The 17,320-nt window shown below is 38.7% G+C and overlaps 1 protein-coding gene across 1 annotated transcript in view; it reads right to left on the reverse strand.

Moving 5' to 3' along the window:
* Positions 1–17,320, reverse strand: part of XPNPEP2 (X-prolyl aminopeptidase 2) — a 67,510-nt gene that overhangs the window by 25,444 nt on the left and 24,746 nt on the right. The window contains exons 9-11 of the mRNA XM_088461830.1: positions 6,677–6,758; positions 2,615–2,810; positions 1,764–1,853 (exon numbers count right to left, since the gene is read on the reverse strand). Of these exons, the coding sequence (XP_088317956.1) occupies positions 1,764–1,853; positions 2,615–2,810; positions 6,677–6,758 (368 nt within the window). The remainder of the gene's footprint in view (positions 1–1,763; positions 1,854–2,614; positions 2,811–6,676; positions 6,759–17,320) is intronic.

The raw sequence follows: 17,320 nt of genomic DNA on the forward strand, positions 1-17,320 counted from the left end.
GATTTTTTTGCTTTGCTCCCAACACAGAATCAGATCCTTAAGATTTAACAAACTCACTTAGCCTACGTAAAGTTCCAGAATGTATTGCAAGGGCACCTAATGCGTGACTGCCAACTCCCGGCTGCTTATTGCGAGTGCTTTAATCGCTATTGCAGCAATGTATATAAATCCTTGTCCTGCACTGTAATGTACTGTAAGTTACTTGTTTCTTGTTCACTTATTTGTTCTATGTACTGTGTAAGGCGCTGCGGAACACTTGTGGCTCCATATAAATAAAGGATAATAATAATAATAATTGTCTTACAGTGGCAGGCAAGAAAGCTTAACGGAGATTCTTACATCTAAGGACCAGAAAGGCCGCATAACCCTCGGTGCACAGACTGTGGACAATGTATGGTGAGATACCTCAGATGCCAAAGCTTGTGTGCCCGCGGGCTGCAGTGATACCAACCCTACTCCAATTGTTTATATAATAGAGAGAGAGAGAGAGAGAGAGAGACAGCAGGGGGGGGGGGGGGGATAAAGAGAGGGACACATTTCCTCTATCAGCTGCTTTGTTGCACTTTTTAAAAGTATATTCAGAATCCCATGTCCTGATTGGTCTCTCTACCATATGTAGTGACATTTTGGTTGTTGGATTAAAATAAAATTGACTCTGAATAGGGGGAGTTTGATTATGGCCACACACAGTGGCCGTTCTAGGCACTGGCTAGCAGGGAACTCACCATCACATGGCCGGCTCTGGCAGATAACCCCGCCCATCACCCACCCGCTGGCATTTTGGGGGAGGGAAGGGGCGTGGCAGTGCAGCACGGGATGGCGCAGGGAAGCCTAGCACCGTCTCTGACCACACACATGTATATTATATACATATATATATATATATATATTCACACACAGTATATATATATATATATGCATATATATAGATATTCTTACACTCAGGGCTATTCAGGAACTGTGGGTGGAACTATAGAAAAACAATTATGTATATGTTTTTTATATATATATATATATATATATATATATATATATACACACACACACATACATACATACACACACAGTAGTGTTAGAAACACAGGCTCTCAAAAAGGGCTTTACTGTAAAATAAAACTAATCTTATGGTAAATATATTTTGGCCCGGGACATTACATCATACTTAATGAGAGGTACAGGAACGGAGTTCCTGCTGAAACATAGCTCTGTATATACTTAATGTAACCTCTTGTGTAGGGGCTTAGTAGACACTTAGCTGTGATATTAGATGACGTGTGATATACTTAATGTAACCTCTTGTGTAGGGGCTTAGTAGACACCTAGCTGTGATATTAGATGGTGGGTGATATACTTAATGTAACCTCTTGTGTAGGGGCTTAGTAGACACTTAGCTGTGATATTAGATGACGTGTGATATACTTAATGTAACCTCTTGTGTAGGGGCTTAGTAGACACTTAGCTGTGATATTAGATGACGTGTGATATACTTAATGTAACCTCTTGTGTAGGGGCTTAGTAGACACCTAGCTGTGATATTAGATGACGTGTGATATACTTAATGTAACCTCTTGTGTAGGGGCTTAGTAGACACCTAGCTGTGATATTAGATGACGTGTGATATACTTAATGTAACCTCTTGTGTAGGGGCTTAGTAGACACCTAGCTGTGATATTAGATGACGTGTGATATACTTAATGTAACCTCTTGTGTAGGGGCTTAGTAGACACCTAGCTGTGATATTAGATGATGGGTGATATACTCACATGGCAGTTCTTCAGTAATTGCTGCTCTTTTTCAGTTTTCACGGCTTTTGTCCTCATGACCGGAGAATATTCCTCAGACAAAAGTTTGCCCTGTAAATAATTATCTTGATGGATGATAGCTAATACATTATCAGCAAAACCATGCATAATGTGTACTTATGGTACAATACTAAATAACACTGTTATACCCTTTTCAGACATAAACCAAAAACCCAGGTCTTTTGTTGTGCACGTGCATTGACCCGGGACCGGCTAATGTCTGAAAGGAATAACCCGGTTTGACAGTCCCGGGTCCCCGACCATGCAATCGACTAGAGTTTTTCCTGGGCCTTGCAACCAGGGTCAGTGCCCGGCTCAAGTCTAAAAGGTACTGTATGACCCGTGTCATGCCTACAATGACTTGATTGGAGGATACTTTGGGCGCTGGGAGATGACATCTTCTCTAAGCCCCGACTGATACCCCTATCACATCAGAATGGCGGGTCGCACCTGGGATTTTGTTCACAAGTCCATCCCGGGTGCGACCCGGCTGAGAGATGGAAGACCCGGGTCACTGGTATACCCAGGTCCGGTGTGAAGAGTGATGACCTGGGTCCTCACCCAGATGTAAACGGGGGTAAGTACACAAAAAACCCACCTTTAACCTGTGTTCTGTGAACTAGGTCAGAGCTGGGTTAAAGCCGGGGGGTTTAGGTCTGAAAGGAGTATTATAAAATGCTGTTACATAAATACCAGAGGTAGAAATCACAATGGTCATGTGAAGCTCTGGTGTCTCCCTTAATGTAAAATCCTGTATTTATTTTAGATAACTGGCAGGACAGCATTTCTCAGAGCACCGCTGCTGGTGTTACCTTTGGGATAATTTCATATACTCCAAAATTGGTGTATTTTGATCCAATCCAAATTTTCACGTTGCCCTTCACGTAGTCTTCCACAGTTTCCCGGACTTTATCGTACTCCAAAATCTGAACACACATAGATCCAGGACAATTGCTGGTCAGGGTAGCACGGACCTGACTGGTGATACGGCTCACATTTACAAACAAGCTGTGCGGAAGACAGAGGGATATCACAGGATTTATAATAGGCTCTCGGAGAGAGGATATAAGCTGAGGGATCTTTACAAGAGTTACAATAACTGGCAAGAAATGTCCACTGGGGTTCCACTGAACAGCAGATTCTCAGTGCAGGGTGGTATAGGTACAGTGACTCTCCCATAACACACGCCCAGGACACTCTCATAACACACACCCAGGACACTCCCATAACACGCCCAGGTCACTCCCATAACACACACCCAGGACACTCCCATAACATGCCCAGGACACTCCCATAACACGCCCAATACACTCCCATAACACGCCCAGGACACTCCCATAACACGCCCAGGACACTCCCATAACATGCCCAGGACACTCCCATAACACACGCCCAGGACACTCCCATAACACGCCAGGACACTCCCATAACACACCAGGACACTCCCATAACACGCCAGGACACTCCCATAACACGCCCAGGGCATTCCCATAACACACGCCCAGGACACTCCCATAACATGCCCAGGACACTCCCATAACACACACCCAGGACACTCCCATAACACACCGAGGACATTCCCATAACACACCCAGGACATTCCCATCACATGCCCAGGACACTCCCATAATACACACCCAGGATACTCTCATAACACGCCCAGGACACTCTCATAACACACGCCCAGGACACTCCCATAACATGCCCAGGACCAGGGCCGAAACTAGGATTTTTGTCACCAGGGGCAAGACAGTAATTTGGCGCCCCCCATGTAATTCCCCCTGCAGTAGTGCCCATATTGTAATGCCCCCATAGTAATGCCCATATGTTAATACCCCCAGAGTAATGCCCCTGTAGTGCCCATGCTCCCATATTAATGCCCCTGTAGTGCCCATGCTTTCATAGTAATGCCCCTGTAGTGCCCATGCTCTCATAGTAATGCCCCTGTATTGCCCATGCCCCCATAGTAATATCCCTGTAGTGCCCTTACAGTAATGCCCCTGTAGTGCTCATGCCCCCACAGTAATGCCCCTGTGGTAATGCCCCTGTAGTGCCCATGCCCCAATAGTAATGCCCCTGTAGTGCTCATGCCCCATTAGTAATGCCCCTTATTGCCTATGCCCCCATAGTAATGCCCCTGTGGTAATGCCCCTGCCCCCATAATAATGCCCCTGTAGTGCAGCTTATTAAAAAAAAAAAATACTTACCTTGAACCCCGCTCCTGCATCCAGCGTCGTGTCCGGTCCGCCGGCTGGTCCTTGGAACTATGGGGGAGATGTCATGACGTCTCCCCCATAGTGCCCGTGGGGAGAGCCGGAAGCTGAAGTTCGGGAGAGAACTCCAGCCTCCGGCTCCGGCTACACCGTGTCGCTGCAGAGAAGGAGCCGGGCGCCCGCTGGTAATAAATATTACCAGCGGACGTCCGGCTTGGAGCCTCTCTGCAGCGCCGGGCTGGAGGTCAGTGGCACCAGGTACAGCGGCTCACCCGGTGCACGTGCACCTCCAGCCCCCCCCCTAGTTGCCTGCCCAGGACACTCCCATAACATGCCCAGGACACTCCCATAACATGCGCCCAGGACACTCCCATAACACGCGCCCAGGACACTCCCATAACACGCGCCCAGGACACTCCCATAACACACGCCCAGGACATTCCCATAACACACGCCCAGGACACTCCCATAACACACGCCCAGGACACTCCCATAACACACGCCCAGGACACTCCCATAACACACGCCCAGGACACTCCCATAACACACGCCCAGGACACTCCTATCATACACGCTCAGGACACTCCCATAACACACGCCCAGGACACTCCTATCATACACGCTCAGGACACTCCCATCACACGCCCAGGTCACTCCCATAACACACGCCCAGGACATTCCCATAACACACGCCCAGGACATTCCCATAACACACGCCCAGGACACTCCCATAACACACCCAGGACACTCCCATCACACACGCTCAGGACACTCCCATCACACACGCTCAGGACATTCCCATAACACACGCCCAGGACACTCCAATAACACACGCTCAGGACACTCCCATAACACGCCAGGACACTCCCATAACACACCAGGACACTCCCATAACACGCCAGGACACTCCCATAACACGCCAGGACACTCCCATAACACGCCCAGGGCATTCCCATAACACACACCCAGGACACTCCCATAACACACACCCAGGACACTCCCATAACACACACCCAGGATACTCTCATAACACACGCCCAGGATACTCTCATAACACACGCCCAGGACACTCTCATAACACACGCCCAGGACACTCTCATAACACACGCCCAGGACACTCTCATAACACACGCCCAGGACACTCCCATAACACACGCCCAGGACACTCCCATAACACACGCCCAGGACACTTCCATAACACACGCTCAGGACATTCCCATCACACACGCCCAGGACACTCCCATAACACACGCTCAGGACATTCCCATAACACACGCCCAGGACATTCCCATAACACACGCCCAGGACACTCCCATAACACATGCCCAGGACACTCCCATAACACGCCCAGGACACTCCCATCACACACGCTCAGGACACTCCCATCACACACGCTCAGGACACTCCCATCACACACGCTCAGGACATTCCCATAACACACGCCCAGGACACTCCCATAACACACGCCCAGGACACTCCCATAACACACGCTCAGGACACTCCCATAACACACGCCCAGGACACTCCCATAACACATGCCCAGGACACTCCCATAACACACCCAGGACACTCCCATAACACACCCAGGACACTCCCATAACACACCCAGGACACTCCCATCACACACGCTCAGGACATTCCCATAACACATGCCCAGGACATTCCCATAACACACGCCCAGGACACTCCCATAACACATGCCCAGGACACTCCCATAACACACGCCCAGGACATTCCCATAATACACCCAGGACACTCCCATTACAGACGCCAAGGACACTCCTATCACACACGCTCAGGTCACTCCCATCAAACGCCCAGGACACTCCCATCAAACGCCCAGGACACTCCCATAACATGTTGAAACGTTCATGGATCGCAGGCGCAGTCTCAAGTCATAGCAGTGTCATACGCAAATCTGAAGATGCCGATATGCTGTTTGGTGCATCTTTAGACTCACCATCAAAACTTGCACCTGTCCTAAGGCAGGTGCAGCGTCTCCGTCTGACCATGGTTCAGCATCTTTGTACGCAACCGCTTCCAGCGACACATCTGCGACAAGACGCAACATCTCCGTGCATGTGTTTTAGCCACCACCCTGTTACCTCCCAGTCACTGCCCAGGAACGCCCCGCACGTGCATCTAAATCTGTACTGAGTCTCTGCATGCACAAAAATCGGGACGCAGGTGCGGTGCGCCTCGGACGCAAGAGCATATGAAAAACAATCGCCTCACTGCGTCCGGCATGGCCGCTGCATGCGGCTCAGAAGCAGGAGCTAAAAGACAACACTTGTCTGTCTCTCATCCCCAGTCACCCAGTTCAGAGGAAACATCGAATGGACAAGTTTTGCATTTCAACTTTTTGTTCTTGAAAATGATCCTGAGATGAATTGTAAGCATGAGCGCCAAACTAACTGCTTCCACTCACCGCATATCAAGGGCGTATTCAATGTTCAATGTTGCAACAACTGTTTTGATAACTAGATACGTTGCACCAGATACGTTGCACTCATATAGATACACATTACAGTAGACAGCAATCAGCTGTTTATTAATGCTATAAAGAAGTCATGTACATAGGAGGCTTTGGTAACACTAAATACTATACCTATACGTCTCTGTTATTGCCTAAATGTATCCAGGGCCTCAGGACCTCATTACCTGATGGAGTCTGTGGTCAGCAGGGAGTATGAGTAGAAGAACGGATTATACGGAATATCTTGTCCACGGAGATTGAACAGCCCTGTGACAAGCAGAGCACAATGTAATCATACTGTAGCTGTATAGTTAGTCATTTATTCAGTTCAACTATTCATAAATTCTTACTGTGCTGCTCCCGAGGAGACACCTAGGACACTCCCATAACACGCCCGTGACACTCCCATAACACAGCCATGACACCCCCAGGACACTCCCAGTGCGACCGTCTCCAAATTCACAGTCGTCTCATAGGGGGACCCAAAACATAGCAATCGGATGAATTCCCTAATCACCGCCATGATGTCCCAACCTTCTGTGAATTTGCCACTACCTCTTCATGGAATAAGGAATTCACAGCTACACTGCTCTTACTGTAAAGAACACTTCCTGTGTTGGGGTAAGGAATTCACAGCTACACTGCTCTTACAGTAAAGAACACTTGCTGTGTCATTGGGATAATGAATTCACAGCTACACTGCTCTTACAGTAAATATACTGAATTCACAGCTACATCACTCTTCCAGTAATGAAACCTTCCTGTGCTAGTGGGATAAGAAATTCACAGCTACACTGCTCTTACAGTAAAGAACACCTCCTGTGCTTATGGGATAAGAAATTCACAACTACACTGTTCTTACGGTAAAGAACACGTTATGTGCACGTGGGATAAGGAATTCACACAGACAATGCTCTTATAGTAAAGACCCCCTCTTGTGCTTGTGGTGAGCCTCCCTTTCTTCTGTTTGCAACTGTTGGCCTCTTGTTTTCTGCATGGTCATTGGTACCGTACAAAAGGTTCATTAGACAAACTCTAGTACTGATCTTGGACAAATTTACTAACTAAGGGCCTGATTCAGACCCACTCGCAAGCGGCTGTCCGCTCGCAAGTGGGTCGATGTTGTGCACTGCGCATGCGCACGACGGCGGGAGCTCCGTCATGCGCATGTGCCAGACGCGACGAGCGAAGGACTTTCCTGTTTCGATGTTGATTGACAGCACGCCCCCTTTGGTGGGCGTGCCGGGGGCGTGCCTCCCTGACGGGGGTGTTCCCAAGGGAACGCCTACCATCAGAAACCGGCCCACTGACATCACTAGTGATGTCAGTGGGAGTGATTTTGGCTCTGATAGAGCCAAAATCACTCCGGGCCTTGCGGTTGAAAAACTCAACCGGAGGCTCCGGCTCGCAGTGGCGATGGTCGCGATGGTCAAGACCATCGCGGCCATCAAACTGCACGCTCGTATAGGCTGTGGGTGGCGACCCACAGCTATACGAGCGTCCAGGAGGACGCTCCATAATTATGGAGGGCGGCCCTCATTCAGAGCGTGCGCTCTGCTCAGAGCGTACGGCTCTGAATGAGGGCCTAAGTCCCCTCTAAGGGGTGTATTTACTAAAGTGAGAGTTTTTAGAAGTGGAGATGTTGCCCATAGCAACCAATCATATTCTACTTAACATGTAACTAGCACCTTCTAGAAGATAATAGCTGGAATCTGATTGGTTGCTATGGGCAACATCTCCACTTCTAAATGCTCTCACTTCAGTAAATTTACCCTTGTGTCCTTTATCACAACAAGTCTGTTTTTGCTAACCTTTACTTCATCCATGTAATTATTAACGCAGGTATAATAATGTGTGACCCTTCTACGGTCTGTCTCTGGTAGACTTATGCTCCTAGAGGACATGTAATTGCAGGAGTTTCCATCTTAGAGATCTGTCACCCGGCCGCTGTGTATCCGGCATGGCTCCGGCTCTTCCGTGAACCGGTTCAATGTGGGATTGTGGGTGATTAGAAGACGCAAACACTGACAGGATACTTTCACTGGAGCTGGACGGTTACATGCTAAATATCAAACAGATATATGATGGATATGAGAGTTTTACAGAGATGGAGGACGGGCGGGGGGAGGAATAGGACATACTCTGCGTCCTCCCTTGAAGCTCTTCCATCTGAGTGTAGGGCAGCGTTGCCTCTCCATAGATATCGATGATCTACATATAGGGGCTGCGTCACAGGTGGATGCAATGTCTATATTGGATGCAGTGGAACGATTTTTTTGCTACTGTGCAAGCGCCAAAGCTGCACTGCATATGGCGATGGATTAGCGACAGTGGACGCAGTTTGGATTTATTTGCAAAGTGAGTGACAGGCGGTCAACATTTGGGGAAGGTAATGAGGGGTGGCTGGAACAATGCAGCTGTGTCGCCATTGCTTTCTCACAGTCTCTGCAAATTAATTCGTAGCTGCAGAGGACGCGGCGTCTTAAGTGAGACGGACAGTCTGAGACTGCATGGGCTTACTCAGAGATTCCATGTGCAACCGATGTGTGAAGTCGCAACAGGATTTGCGCAAACCTCTGAATCAGGCCTATACACTGTAATCTCTCCTCCATTTATCTGTTATACATAGCACAGGGAGCGATGACATTATTTTATCCCTACTTGTGCAGGTTTGAGGATGAACTTAAATATATCACATCTAATCGCCCACTTAAAAAAAAAAAATAACGCAGCTTCTAATAAAGAGACTCAAATAAGGACTAACAATTGGAATTCAGAATTTATCAGCTTTGGGCTTTCAAAGTCATTTGTGTAAAATCCATAGGATATCACTAATAATAGTAACTTGTATAACCGTAGGATATCACTAATAATAGTCACTTGTATAACTGTAGGATATCACTAATAATAGTCACTTGTATAACTGCATTATATTAATAATAATAGTCACTTGTATAACTGTACGATATCACTAATAATAGTCACTTGTATAACTGTAGGATATCACTAATAATAGTCACTTGTATAACTGTAGGATATCACTAATAATAGTCACTTGTATAACTGCATTATATTACTAATAATAGTCACTTGTATAACTGTAGGATATCACTAATAATAGCCAATTGTATAACTGTAGGATATCACTAATAATAGTCACTTATATAACTGTTATATTACTAATAAAAGTCAATTGTATAACTGTAGGATATCACTAGCAATAGTCACTTGTATAACTGTAGGATATCACTAGTAATAGTCACTTGTATAACTGTAAGATATCACTAATAATAGTCACTTGTATAACTGCATTATATTACTAATAATAGTCACTTGTATAACTGTAGGATATCACTAATAATAGCCACTTGTATAACTGTATTATATTACTAATAAAAGTCAATTGTATAACAGTAATAGTCACTTGTATAACTGTAGGATATCACTAATAATAGTCACTTGTATAACTGTAGGATAGCACTAATAATAGTCACTTGTATAACTGTAGAATATCACTAATAATAGTCACTTGTATAACTGTAGGATATCACTTATAATAGTCACTTGTATAACTGTATTATATTACTAATAATAGTCACTTGTATAACTGTAGGATATCGCTAATAGTAGTCACTTGTATAACTGTAGGATATCACTAATAATAGTCACTTGTATAACTGTATTATATTACTAATAAAAGTCAATTGTATAACAGTAATAGTCACTTGTATAACTGTAGGATATCATTAATAATAGTCACTTGTATAACTGTAGGATATCACTAATAATAGTCACTTGTATAACTGTATTATATTACTAATAATAGTCACTTGTATAACTGTAGGATATCACTAATAATAGTCACTTGTATAAATGCATTATATTACTAATAATAGTCACTTGTATAACTGTACGATATCACTAATAATAGTCACTTGTATAACTGTAGGATATCACTAATTATAGTCACTTGTATAACTGCATTATATTACTAATAATAGTCACTTGCATAACTGTAGGATATCACTAATAATAGTCACTTGTATAACTGTAGGATATCACTAATAATAGTCACTTGTATAACTGTAGGATATCACTAATAATAGTCACTTGTATAACTGTAGGATATCACTAATAATAGCCACTTGTATAACTGCAGGATATCACTAATAATAGTCACTTGTATAACTGCATTATATTACTAATAATAGTCACTTGCATAACTGTAGGATATCACTAATAATAGTCACTTGTATGAATGCATTATATTACTAATAATAGTTACTTGTATAACTGTAGGATATCACTAATAATAGCCACTTGTATAACTGTAGGATATCACTAATAATAGTCACTTGTATAACTGTAGGATATCACTAATAATAGTCACTTGTATAACTGTATGAAATCACTAGTAATAGTCACTTGTATAACTGCATTATATTACTAATTATAGTCACTTGTATAACTGTAGGATATCACTACTAATAATCACTTGTATAACTGTAGGATATCACTAATAGTCACTTGTATAACTGTAGGATATCACTAATAATAGTCACTTGTATAACTGTAGGATATCACTAATAATAGTCACTTGTATAACTGTAGGATATCACTAGTAATAGTCACTTGTATAACTGTAGGATATCTCTAATAATAGTCACTTGTATAACTGTAGGATATCACTAATAATAATAGTCACTTGTATAACTAAAGGATATCACTAATAATAGTCACTTGTATAACTGTAGGATATCACTAGTAATAGTCACTTGTATAACTGTAGGATATCTCTAATAATAGTCACTTGTATAACTGTAGGATATCACTACTAAAATCACTTGTATAACTGTAGGATATCACTAATAGTCACTTGTATAACTGTAGGATATCACTAATAATAGTCACTTGTATAACTGCATTATATTAATAATAATAGTCACTTGTATAACTGTATGATATCACTAATAATAGTCACTTGTATAACTGTAGGATATCACTAATAATAGTCACTTGTATAACTGTAGGATATCACTAATAATAGTCACTTGTATAACTGCATTATATTACTAATAATAGTCACTTGTATAACTGTAGGATATCACTAATAATAGCCACTTGTATAACTGTAGGATATCACTAATAATAGTCACTTATATAACTGTTATATTACTAATAAAAGTCAATTGTATAACTGTAGGATATCACTAGCAATAGTCACTTGTATAACTGTAGGATATCACTAGTAATAGTCACTTGTATAACTGTAGGATATCACTAGTAATAGTCACTTGTATAACTGTAAGATATCACTAATAATAGTCACTTGTATAACTGCATTATATTACTAATAATAGTCACTTGTATAACTGTAGGATATCACTAATAATAGCCACTTGTATAACTGTAGGATATCACTAATAATAGTCACTTGTATAACTGTAGAATATCACTAATAATAGTCACTTGTATAACTGTAGGATATCACTTATAATAGCCACTTGTATAACTGTATTATATTACTAATAATAGTCACTTGTATAACTGTAGGATATCACTAATAATAGCCACTTGTATAACTTTAGAATATCACTAATAATAGTCACTTGTATAACTGTAGGATATCACTTATAATAGTCACTTGTATAACTGTATTATATTACTAATAATAGTCACTTGTATAACTGTAGGATATCGCTAATAGTAGTCACTTGTATAACTGTAGGATATCACTAATAATAATCACTTGTATAACTGTATTATATTACTAATAAAAGTCAATTGTATAACAGTAATAGTCACTTGTATAACTGTAGGATATCATTAATAATAGTCACTTGTATAACTGTAGGATATCACTAATAATAGTCACTTGTATAACTGTATTATATTACTAATAATAGTCACTTGTATAACTGTAGGATATCACTAATAATAGTCACTTGTATAAATGCATTATATTACTAATAATAGTCACTTGTATAACTGTACGATATCACTAATAATAGTCACTTGTATAACTGTAGGATATCACTAATTATAGTCACTTGTATAACTGCATTATATTACTAATAATAGTCACTTGCATAACTGTAGGATATCACTAATAATAGTCACTTGTATAACTGTAGGATATCACTAATAATAGTCACTTGTATAACTGTAGGATATCACTAATAATAGTCACTTGTATAACTGTAGGATATCACTAATAATAGCCACTTGTATAACTGTAGGATATCACTAATAATAGTCACTTGTATAACTGCATTATATTACTAATAATAGTCACTTGCATAACTGTAGGATATCACTAATAATAGTCACTTGTATAAATGCATTATATTACTAATAATAGTTACTTGTATAACTGTAGGATATCACTAATAATAGCCACTTGTATAACTGTAGGATATCACTAATAATAGTCACTTGTATAACTGTAGGATATCACTAGTAATAGTCACTTGTATAACTGTAGGATATAACTAATAATAGTCACTTGTATAACTGTATGAAATCACTAGTAATAGTCACTTGTATAACTGCATTATATTACTAATTATAGTCACTTGTATAACTGTAGGATATCACTACTAATAATCACTTGTATAACTGTAGGATATCACTAATAGTCACTTGTATAACTGTAGGATATCACTAATAATAGTCACTTGTATAACTGTAGGATATCACTAATAATAGTCACTTGTATAACTGTAGGATATCACTAGTAATAGTCACTTGTATAACTGTAGGATATCTCTAATAATAGTCACTTGTATAACTGTAGGATATCACTAATAATAATAGTCACTTGTATAACTAAAGGATATCACTAATAATAGTCACTTGTATAACTGTAGGATATCACTAGTAATAGTCACTTGTATAACTGTAGGATATCTCTAATAATAGTCACTTGTATAACTGTAGGATATCACTACTAATAATCACTTGTATAACTGTAGGATATCACTAATAGTCACTTGTATAACTGTAGGATATCACTAATAATAGTCACTTGTATAACTGCATTATATTAATAATAATAGTCACTTGTATAACTGTATGATATCACTAATAATAGTCACTTGTATAACTGTAGGATATCACTAATAATAGTCACTTGTATAACTGTAGGATATCACTAATAATAGTCACTTGTATAACTGCATTATATTACTAATAATAGTCACTTGTATAACTGTAGGATATCACTAATAATAGCCACTTGTATAACTGTAGGATATCACTAATAATAGTCACTTATATAACTGTTATATTACTAATAAAAGTCAATTGTATAACTGTAGGATATCACTAGCAATAGTCACTTGTATAACTGTAGGATATCACTAGTAATAGTCACTTGTATAACTGTAGGATATCACTAGTAATAGTCACTTGTATAACTGTAAGATATCACTAATAATAGTCACTTGTATAACTGCATTATATTACTAATAATAGTCACTTGTATAACTGTAGGATATCACTAATAATAGCCACTTGTATAACTGCATTATATTACTAATAATAGTCACTTGTATAACTGTAGAATATCACTAATAATAGTCACTTGTATAACTGTAGAATATCACTACTAATAATCACTTGTATAACTGTAGGATATCACTAATAATAGTCACTTGTATAACTGTAGGATAGCACTAATAATAGTCACTTGTATAACTGTAGAATATCACTAATAATAGTCACTTGTATAACTGTAGGATATCACTTATAATAGTCACTTGTATAACTGTATTATATTACTAATAATAGTCACTTGTATAACTGTAGGATATCGCTAATAGTAGTCACTTGTATAACTGTAGGATATCACTAATAATAGTCACTTGTATAACTGTATTATATTACTAATAAAAGTCAATTGTATAACAGTAATAGTCACTTGTATAACTGTAGGATATCACTAATAATAGTCACTTGTATAACTAGGATATCATTAATAATAGTCACTTGTATAACTGTAGGATATCACTAATAATAGTCACTTGTATAACTGTATTATATTTCTAATAATAGTCACTTGTATAACTGTAGGATATCACTAATAATAGTCACTTGTATAAATGCATTATATTACTAATAATAGTCACTTGTATAACTGTTCGATATCACTAATAATAGTCACTTGTATAACTGTAGGATATCACTAAATATAGTCACTTGTATAACTGCATTATATTACTAATAATAGTCACTTGCATAACTGTATGATATCACTAATAATAGTCACTTGTATAACTGTAGGATATCACTAATAATAGTCACTTGTATAACTGTAGGATATCACTAATAATAGTCACTTGCATAACTGTAGGATATCACTAATAATAGCCACTTGTATAACTGTAGGATATCACTAATAATAGTCACTTGTATAACTGCATTATATTACTAATAATAGTCACTTGCATAACTGTAGGATATCACTAATAATAGTCACTTGTATAACTGTAGGATATCACTAATAATAGTCACTTGTATAACTGTAGGATATCACTAATAATAGTCACTTGCATAACTGTAGGATATCACTAATAATAGCCACTTGTATAACTGTAGGATATCACTAATAATAGTCACTTGTATAACTGCATTATATTACTAATAATAGTCACTTGCATAACTGTAGGATATCACTAATAATAGTCACTTGTATAAATGCATTATATTACTAATAATAGTTACTTGTATAACTGTAGGATATCACTAATAATAGCCACTTGTATAACTGTAGGATATCACTAATAATAGTCACTTGTATATCTGTAGGATATCACTAGTAATAGTCACTTGTATAACTGTAGGATATCACTAATAATAGTCACTTGTATAACTGTATGAAATCACTAGTAATAGTCACTTGTATAACTGCATTATATTACTAATTATAGTCACTTGTATAACTGTAGGATATCACTACTAATAATCACTTGTATAACTGTAGGATATCACTAATAGTCACTTGTATAACTGTAGGATATCACTAATAATAGTCACTTGTATAACTGTAGGATATCACTAATAATAGTCACTTGTATAACTGTAGGATATCACTAGTAATAGTCACTTGTATAACTGTAGGATATCTCTAATAATAGTCACTTGTATAACTGTAGGATATCACTAATAATAATAGTCACTTGTATAACTAAATGATATCACTAATAATAGTCACTTGTATAACTGTAGGATATCACTAGTAATAGTCACTTGTATAACTGTAGGATATCTCTAATAATAGTCACTTGTATAACTGTAGGATATCACTACTAATAATCACTTGTATAACTGTAGGATATCACTAATAGTCACTTGTATAACTGTAGGATATCACTAATAATAGTCACTTGTATAACTGTAGGATATCACTAATAATAGTCACTTGTATAACTGTAGGATATTACTAATTATATTCACTTGTATAACTGTAGGATATCTCTAATAATAGTCACTGGTATAACTGTAGGATATCACTAATAATAATAGTCACTTGTATAACTAAAGGATATCACTAATAATAGTCACTTGTGTAACTGTAGAATATCTCTAATAATAGTCACTTGTATAACTGTAGGATATCACTACTAATAATCACTTGTATAACTGTAGGATATCACTAATAGTCACTTGTATAACTGTAGGATATCACTAATAGTAGTCACTTGTATAACTGTAGGATATATCTAATTATAGTCACTTGTATAACTGTAGAATATCACTAATAATAGTCACTTGTATAACTGTAGAATATCACTAGTAATATTCACTTGTATAACTGTAGAATATCACTAATAATAGTCACTTGTATAACTGTAGGATATCACTAATAGTAGTCACTTGTATAACTGTAGGATATATCTAATTATAGTCACTTGTATAACTGTAGAATATCACTAATAATAGTCACTTGTATAACTGTAGAATATCACTACTAATAATCACTTGTATAACTGTAGGATATCACTAATAGTCACTTGTATAACTGTAGGATATCACTAATAGTAGTCACTTGTATAACTGTAGGATATATCTAATTATAGTCACTTGTATAACTGTAGAATATCACTAATAATAGTCACTTGTATAACTGTAGAATATCACTAGTAATATTCACTTGTATAACTGTAGAATATCACTAATAATAGTCACTTGTATAACTGTAGGATATCACTAATAGTAGTCACTTGTATAACTGTAGGATATCACTAATAATAGTTACTTGTATAACTGTAGAATATCACTAATAATAGTCACTTGTATAACTGTAGGATATCACTAATAATAGTCACTTGTATAACTGTAGGATATCACTAATAATAGTCACTTGTGTAACTGTAGGATATCACTAATAATAGTCACTTGTATAACTGTAGGATATCACTAATAATAGTCACTTGTATAACTGTAGGATATTACTAATTATATTCACTTGTATAACTGTAGGATATCTCTAATAATAGTCACTTGTATAACTGTAGGATATCACTAATAATAATAGTCACTTGTATAACTAAAGGATATCACTAATAATAGTCACTTGTGTAACTGTAGGATATCGCTAATAATAGTCACTTGTATAACTGTAGGATATCACTAATAATAGTCTCTTGTGTAACTGTAGGATATCGCTAATAATAGTCACTTGTATAACTGTAGGGTATTACGAATAATAGTCACTTGTATAACTGTAGGATATCATTAATAATAGTCACATGTACAATGATAACATCCTACTAACACCACTAAACCTAAAAGACAAGTTACCGTATAAAAACAGCCGACTCTCACAG

Source organism: Taudactylus pleione, unplaced genomic scaffold, assembly GCF_031769625.1.
Source record: "Taudactylus pleione unplaced genomic scaffold, aTauple2 ptg001107l, whole genome shotgun sequence".
Classification (NCBI taxonomy): Eukaryota; Metazoa; Chordata; class Amphibia; order Anura; family Myobatrachidae; genus Taudactylus; species Taudactylus pleione.